This window comes from Thermobia domestica, chromosome 8, assembly GCF_964235325.1.
Source record: "Thermobia domestica chromosome 8, izTheDome1.hap1.1, whole genome shotgun sequence".
Taxonomy (NCBI): Eukaryota; Metazoa; Arthropoda; class Insecta; order Zygentoma; family Lepismatidae; genus Thermobia; species Thermobia domestica.
The window spans coordinates 77,479,260-77,488,298 of record NC_137461.1 but is presented as its reverse complement, the minus strand read 5'-3'; the positions used below and the strand labels follow the sequence as shown (position 1 = coordinate 77,488,298).

Below are 9,039 nucleotides of genomic sequence, written 5' to 3'. Positions count from 1 at the left end.
AATATAGTCATTGGACAAGGTAGCCTCAGGCTAGACGTCCATCCTCCCCCTATGCGGTGTACATAAACGGACGACGTGGAAACTGAAAGGATGGAGGTCGCGTTACTGGAAACAAAGTAATTTTAAAATAAACTTACCTGCTGCTTGCCACGATATCTGTACTGTCCGCTATCTCAGGATCCGCAAGTAGTGACAGTGTTGCTCACTCATATGTAATGTAATTTTACTGTTGGTTTTAATATGCTCTTGAGCGATTATTAAGGTAATGTGCGCTATATAAAATAGACTTATTTCTCATCACTTTTAAGTGCACTTGCTACACGAAGTCGTCTTATCATTTATATATATGATAATTGGAAACACCACACTGAACTTAAAATAGATTCAGTATTTAAGCAGTATATTAAAGCAGCACTAAAATATTTACACAAAACACTATTTACACTGTACATCAAAGATTTTACATATTTACGTGAAGAAACACGAGCATGGATACTTTCTGAGAAGACAACCTATTTCGTCTTTCAGTAAGTATTTGTCCAGTTTTCGAAAACACTCGTTCACACGGAACAGAACTTGGCGGGATAGCTAATCTTCTCTTCATTACTTGAAAAAGACGCGGATATACAAATTGTTTCCTCTTCCACCACGCAAGTGGATCATCCGTACGAATAATTAATGGCTCATCTAGGTACTTGTCAAGCTCAATAATTCCAGCTGCAGTTGGATTTTCAGCGTTCAAAAGCTGTCCAACTTCTTCATCGAAGTCCGCCCATATTGAAGATGAAGGTGGTACGGGTCTTTTCCGAATGGGCTCATCTTCTTGGTTCGAAATTTTCACCTTGCTTGCTCTTTCTGATACACTTCTGTACGTACTCTGGAAAGTAAGCTTAGATTTAAATGCCTGTTTTTTAAATCGAGGGTCCAAAAGTGCACTTTCAGTGTAGGCAATTTCTGAATCTACATTTCCAAATCTCATGGTCATCTGATCATTTAAAACTTTAAGCATTCGTTTAATTTGAGGAGGCAAATCATCCTCGTTTGCCATTTTTTGAACATGTCTCAATAAAGCTCTTTTCATGAAAGGAACTTTAGAAATGTTTACTGTTTTCTCGGCACTCATTTCTGTAGTTACTTCTTGAAAATCTCTTAATACAGTACATGCTTTTTGTAAAACCACCCATTCGTCTTCTGAAATTTCATTAAGTGTTGCATTTGTCAGTGCCAGAGCTGATAAAATTGGTTCCTTCAGAGCAAGGAACCTTTCAAACATTTCGAATGTTGAATTCCATCTTGTTTTCACTTCCTGCTTAAGTTTGAGTTCTTCATAGCCCAATTGCTTCTGCAAGTTTTGCAGTTTCTTATATGCTTGAGGACTTCTTTTGAAGTACTCAACAATTTCTTTCACTTTTTTGTGTAAAGACTCAATTTCCTTAACCCCCTCTTTCACCACTAAGTTAATAGTGTGAGCAAAGCAAGGAATATGTCTGTAACCACACCTAATTACAGTTACCTTCATGACAGGCGCATTGTCTGTAACAACAGCAACAACTTTATTGCTTACACCCCACTCTTGCAGCACACGCTTAAGTTCAGTTGCCAAATTTTCCGTTGTGTGGTTTTCGCCATATTCAAAACAGTCTAACAAGAAAGTTTTCAGTTCACACTCATCCGTGATAAAATGTGCAGTAACACCAATAAAACTTTGGCACATGGAGGATGTCCATCCGTCTGTTGTAACCGCTATAGTGCTGGCCTTGCTTAGCTCTTCTTTCACTTTTTCTTTCATTTCGTTGTATACAACGGGCAATATGTTACTTGATAACGTTTTTCTGCTCGGTAAAGTGTATGAAGGATTTAACATTGAAATAAACTCTCTGAATTCCTTATTTTCAACTAAGGATAAAGGCTGATATTCCTTCGCAATCACTTTCACCAGTTGCCTATCTAATTGCTTCGCCCTCCCAACCGTTACTCGCTTCACGGCAAAATCAGTCACTTTGCTCTGCGTATTTCGTGAGTTACTCGGTGCATTATTATTAACATTAGTGAATAATGCTCCAGAGTTTGAGGTTCCGCTGGAGGACGCAGGAACAGAAGTGTCACATGCAGGATCATCCAGTTCTGTACGTCTTGTCGTTTGTTCAGATGTACTTGCCTCCTCTTGCCTTCTGATTTCGACACCGCAATGCTTTAGTTTTAAATGTCTTTGCAAATTGCTTGTCGCACCACCATTGAATGAAATAATTGAAAAGCAAAGACCACATTTGGCTTTACGTGGTCCTACTTCTGTAAAAGAAGTCCAAATACTGCTACGTTTTCTTGAACTATGTTCCATAATTAGTAGTTTTTTCTCACAAAAACACAAGGCCAGAAACTAATAAACTAAACTAAACTAGTAATATATCACCAATGAACATAAAACGAAAACTGAAAGATTTTAAAAAGCACACGAATTATGTTAGTAGGCAAAACACAAAAATAATTCCGCACTTTGCACTGCGATCAGGAAACAGCCACTTCTTCGCGCTACCACTGAACAGAATTGATAATTTAATACTCTTGTTGCTACGTTAATCACCAGATGGACACGCCGAAGCGTTTTTGTGGGCCATGTGTACCACAGGTGCCTTACTCTTCTAAGTCACATGATCCATCAATGGACACGAATTCATTAAAGTTCAGTGAAGATTTTAGTAGGAATGGTTTCTCCATGAAACATGGTGGCCCACAGCTACTTGGGAAATAATATGATTATTACTACGTTGAAAATGAGCGTTTTTCACTGCTGACTTGTTTTTTCGGGGCGTGGTGCTTCGGTTGTAGAGCGCTCACCTCTGATACGTGGGATCCTTGGGTCAATTCCAGCTCTCGCCACCGTCTCCTTTATGTATAGTTGTGGTCGACAAAAAAAACTTTATTTTAAGGAAAATTATGTGGGCCTGCAAGTAACATTTACTATAAACAAAACAACGAGAGTATTAAAATATAAACAAAAGATTTTCTTAACGTGTAAACAATTTTTTTAGCTACCATTGTGATAAAGTTGTCATATTACTCAACCCAGCCTCGAAACGACTTCAATCTTCCAAACAGATTGAGTAATGTTAAACTCCAGTCAAACTCACGTGGACAAAATCCTGTTGCATTTGATCAAATATCATATTAAGAGGAAATATATATATTTTTAATAATTTTGATATAACGCAGCTAATAATATCTTAATATTTATTTTTCTATAATATCAAAAATTTTATTATACCAGTAGTTGAGTCATTAGTACATGTGCTATGTGGTTCTAAGTTTGATGTTTCGTAAAGGACATAGCTATGTTATATTGTAGGTTTTCTTTCCTACAACTTCGCGATTAGAAAACAAGCTTCAACAAAACAAAACAGAAAAAGTGCAAGACAAAATGCAAATTAATAATTTTGGATTATTTGTATTGACGATGCGTCTTAATAGAAATTACAGTAAACTGTAAGAACATTTTAAGAAATTGTAAGTAAGTATTCGAAATGAATCAAAAATCGGAAAAAAATCAGTCTAACATCAAATGAATCTCTACATGCTGAAAGAGACCGATTATATATTAATGGGAATGAGCATATGGGAGAATTAATGAAATGAGAAAGTGGGAAAGAACAAGGGTACCCCAATGCTGTAACAAATCTATGCGGGGAACCTTGTGTAGGAAGGTTTTTGGAGGCCTCAACCAATAAATTAGCCCAAGTGATAGGGGATATTTTTATTCTCTATGGAGTTGTAAAAGTTGAAGTTTGATTTCTTTTCCAGAATCCACAACAACAGGATTCTTTGAATTGATTTATATATATGGCTCTCCGAGATCCCCTGCAGCATCAATGGCTAGCTCTCTCCTTTCGGGGATCACAAACCAGTAACACAATTCAAACAAACAACTCAGTCCTCTAGTAATGTTATCTACAAGAGGAAAATTAGGCTTTCTCGTCTGGTCTTGTAAGCTGTCGAATTCTCGTCTCGTCTCGGTTTTAAAAATTCTTTTTCGTCTCGTCTCGATTCTGAGAAATCTTCTGTCGTCTCGTTTTGTAAACTTATATACACAATTCATACCCTGATTTTCTACTTAGGCCTAATTTCATCTATAAAGTATCAGAATCCTCCCGCGTTACGAGAAGTCCACGAAGGCTGTTATGTAAAATACTTAAATCATAATTATTGGTGAAGTACACTGAGAAAAAAATGTACGTGTGTGGCGTACGTAAAATCGTATGTTACATTTGTAAATCGTGTAGTTTTTGGACTTAACGTACAGCAAACATATAACTGAAAACGCATGTTTTATAATACTTTCTGTATAAGTGTTCCATCTATACGTACTTTCCATATGAAATAATATAGGCGGTCAGGATCTCACATACAAATGGAACATATAGCTGACGAAGGCAACATACATTTATGTATGTAATATAAGGAAGACTGTTAGATATCAGACATCCTGCAACGGTATGATGTAACATCTAACGGCAGTGTCTATGTAGCCAAAGTATTCTCCGTACTGATTTCTGAAGTAAGCAAGAGGATTCCGTATATTTGTATAATATACTGCTGTCCGGGGAACAGATTTTTCTCAGTGTATATGTAATGACTTTCGTTTGCTTAAACTTTCATAAATACTCTTCATTGTGATCGTGCAATCACTTTATCAATTTATAGTTTTTATATTACGAATCATATAACATTAAAACAGTGTTTGAGGTCTTACACTTGGGTGAAACATTTGAGTGAAATAGTATTGTCGACGATACTTGAGAAATATCTCATCTCGTCTCGTTTTTGTTTATCGAGATGTCATGTTTCTCGTCTCGTCTGGAATTTGAAAATATACAGTACTTCTCCTCTCGTTTTGTAGACAAAAATCGAGACGAGATGAAAAATTTCTAGTCTCGTCAGTAACACCATCTTCTAGATATTTCGATTTCAACAAAAACGTATTAGACCTAAAATTTTAGTAATTACCATAATTATATATTGATCCATTTCGTGGTCACTTCAGTGGCTTACGTTGTATTTGCTATTCTTCATTCAAGCGCCCAGCCTAATCTGGCCATGTGCAAGATATTGTGTATTGTACACTGGGAACTATTTTAGTCGTTTTAATTAAATGAATTTTACTTCTTGCAAATCATTTGCACTTTATAAATGGGAGAACATGAAAAGAAATTTGTTTCTAATCTGAAATTTTATATGTACAAATCTCACATGGGCAAAATTAATAACAGGGTAATTTAACAAATCAGAAGACCTAATAAATAATAAGAACTTCAAATAGCGGGGCAGGATCCCCGACTTACATCGCCAATTCTTACGGCTCCCTCCCTCCTAAAAATATATATTCATGAACAGCGGCGCAAATCTGTCTTGAACATTGGGGGGACAAATAAGACTTTTTTTTTTTGTTTAGCGATGCTCAAAATATTTATGAAGTTGAAAAACAATCCTGCGGAGGATCAGGTAGAAGAGTTGTCTTCAACATTGGGAGGCGTGCAGATTTGAGGCTTATTCTGGGGGGACATCAATTTCATCTCACTTTCCTTTCTGGCAATCGGACACAAATCATCACATATTTCCCTAAAAATCACATTTCAAATCGGATTATTGGGGGACAGTCTCTCACAGTTCCAAGATTGGAGGGGATATGTCCCCCTCATCCCCCCATGATTTGCGCTAGTGTTCATGAACACAGTTTATCCTTTACAGAGTTCGTAAGACTCGGGATAAGAAAATGTGAGAAGCTACATACCAGAAATGAGCACACTATCGTATAGTGCTATTAGTATTTACAAGTAAAAACATGAAAGTTACACATCCACCTTAGGGTTCTACATCTCTATCCATAATAATACATTAATAATAAAAGAAAAGCTAGAGATAAAAAGACAGTTGTTCTCAAATTGTCTCGGAGAAAGTTCATAAATCAGGCCTATACCTAGCCCGAATCACTTGACACTTTTCGTTCTTATTCTTGACTGGTTATTTTTAAGACATATTTATCTAAAGAAACAACTGAAAGTTTCAGGTGAAGTTCAAGGTATCGCGGGGGCTTCAGTTGCCCACAGGGGATATTAAGACTCCTGGCCGGTGGTTCTCCCTAATTACGGGCCTGCTCCAGGCTCGTAGCCAGCTCAAAATTTTAGAAGGGCCCGGTAGAAGTTAGGGCGGCGATCAAATCATATGATAGTTCATCACTATAATTCATTTGCAAGCCTACCGTGAAAATCCTAGGGGGAGCAGTAAAAATTTAGGGGGGCGGCCCATTGACCCCCGTGAATACGGGCATGGCCTACTACTTTTTTTTTTCGTTCGCTGTAAACGATGCGTACCTCGATGGAAGTATTTCTGATCCACGTATACTTCATGCTTGTCATGGTGCAATACTAGGACACTTGAGTTTGAAATTTTTCGATCAGTAAAAAGTAATGGCAGATGTTTGGTGCTTGCAGCAAGAAGCAGATCATTTACGCAGAAACGAATAAATGCCCTACCGAATAAAATTCTAGTTTTTGTATCAATTTAACTTTTCTGTATAACGTTCTGGTTTAAAGGGCTAAATATGATTTACGGTATACGGGCTTCTGATGCATCACTTTGAACAAAGCATGTTTTCTCGGAGATTGAACTTGGTAATAAACAATGAAGATTGCAACACTTTCAAGTTTTGACCGCTCCGACGCAAATACTAGTTTCTGAAACAATTAAGAATGCGAGGGAGGAAGGGCATATGCTAACTTCGTAGTGACAATGAAGCTTGAAACACGTTTCAGAGCTGTTGTGGCCCCAATGCAATGCTGCCCGTGTCACATGGCAAAGGTGGTTGACAAGAGAAAGAGAGATTGTATTTCGTCACAAGCAATTCATTTGAGTTGCAGCAGACAAACGATTCGTATGATCGAATAATTCTTCTGCGCAAAATGCATGCGCGGAAACCTAACTGATTCAATGAGCGAATCATTCCCAACCAATTCACTTGCGCGAAGGGAATGCGCGGAAACCTAACTGATTCAATGAGCGAATCATTCCCAACCAATTCACTTGCGCGAAGGGTATGCGCTGACAACCAATTCATATGAACGAATTAAATGATCGAATCATTTTAGTGAATCAGAATAAATGAATCGCTTCTCCGAAATGAATCATTTTGCCCATCACTACACAATAGTGAAAACACCCAAATCTCGGATCCGCTTCTACAAAACATCAAAATAAGCATAATTATTACATTTTAATTGTGATAAGCAACGCGCCGTTGCTTCTTACAAATATCTAATACGATGTTATCTTAACCTCCCGCGAGTATTTGAAATTTCTACTTTTTTATATAAAAACGCAGAAAAAATGTTTATACTTTAAACACAGCGTTCAGATAAAGTTTATACTGTAAGTTAAACTTGAAGTTTATATTAAAATATCTGCAACAGTTCTGTATTCTTTCGCAAAATAAGTAGGGTCAAATCTGCTGCCATCTATGTTCACATTTATGCTTTATATATAAATACTATAATTCGTTATGCCTCATGGTTACCGAAATATGAGAAAATAAAGAGTGATATTTTAGGTACGTGGGACTAGAGTACTAGAGTACTAGACAGCACAATTAAAAAAATAATTAAGTTTGTCTTTTATTCAAGCTGAATGCTAACAAGACGCTAACAACGCGAACACTACCTTGTCGCCGAAAGTTAAGAGGTCAGCGTCACGTGGTTTTTGAGAACAACTGAAAATCGAACGCGCGCTGGCTTTTTACTTCAATCTAAAGAAAAGCGTTTCGCAAGTGAAGCATGGGTTGCCCGCAATACAGCTTGCGCTAAGCAGAAATAAGCTTTTGTGTATAAGCCAAAGCGAAATAAAATCAAATAAAAGCGACAGGCAAGCTTGCGGTAAGCAAACATGCTGTCTGGGATATTAAGACCCTTCCCAGTTGCGTACAAGAGCCAGATGCAATGAAATGTCATGATTTAAAAGAGAGATAAGAATTCCCATATCTGTACAGGTTCAATAGCTGGTACTATTTCCTTAATTTTTTGTTAAATTTGTGAGCACAGGGCAATATGGAACCTAAAGATTTCGTTTCCAGTAACAGCTACAACTCATAGGAATCCTTGAATAGTTTCATAGCAGGCCTGCACGACCTTCTGTATTGACACCACGTTTTAAAAGCTAAAACAAACTTTTCTCCCAGTTGTTTGTAATCCATGCAGATATCAGAAATTCAATAGAGTAGACTAATGTGATTCCAGTGGTTTTTAGCCTTCTCTGGAACAAGAGAAAGCATGCTATATATGAAAGGTTGAAGTCCTGAATTGGAATACTGAAGTGTTAATGGTAGGCTTGAAGGAAACAGTAATAAATCCTTTTATAATAATTTTCCCTTCAGCTTCCATAAGTGGGTGCAATTTTTCACTGTAGCCAGTGTCTTTGGCGTATGATATAGGATTAGGTCTTGGTTAAAGACTACAAAAACAATGATGATATAAGACTTCAGGTTCGAATGTTTGCGTCATTAGCTATTCTTCCGTTTGAAATGATTGACAGTAGTTGAATGTTTATTAAAGAAGACATGCCCTAAGCTTGAGCAGTTTTATGGATATTTCATTAATGAGTAGCTAGAAAATTCTACAGTCCCAATAAACATGTGGAGTTTTCACGAAAAACACCATAGAACAAATAATACCGCAGAGTATTGAGATAACAGATTAACTACTCTGCTAAACAAGCAAACTCCTCATGTCATCGAATTAGTTTTCTCAAGTTAGAAGCCAGGACAAGTGACTATGCTTAAGACTGAAAGTATCTCAACTTGCACTGTAAAAGAAGAAAGTATATATGCAGCTTGAGAAAATAGTTTTGGTAGCTTTGATGATTCAAAAAATGTTATATTAATAAGTTGTCATAAACTGTATATATATATATACGAAGATCATAGAAGATCCAGATATTAGTTCGACGAAGACTCTTTGTAAAAGCCGACTTATATACTCATTTATTTGTAAATTTAAGGTA

At 36.9% G+C, this 9,039-nt stretch overlaps 1 protein-coding gene across 1 annotated transcript; it reads right to left on the bottom strand.

Annotated features, from left to right (window-relative positions):
• Positions 1–460: 460 nt before the first annotated feature.
• LOC145692182 (zinc finger BED domain-containing protein 4-like) lies at positions 461–2,338 on the bottom strand. Its single transcript, XM_081767479.1, has one exon. It carries the CDS (start codon positions 2,336–2,338, stop codon positions 461–463), a length of 1,878 nt encoding a protein of 625 aa, XP_081623605.1.
• Positions 2,339–9,039: the final 6,701 nt, after the last annotated feature.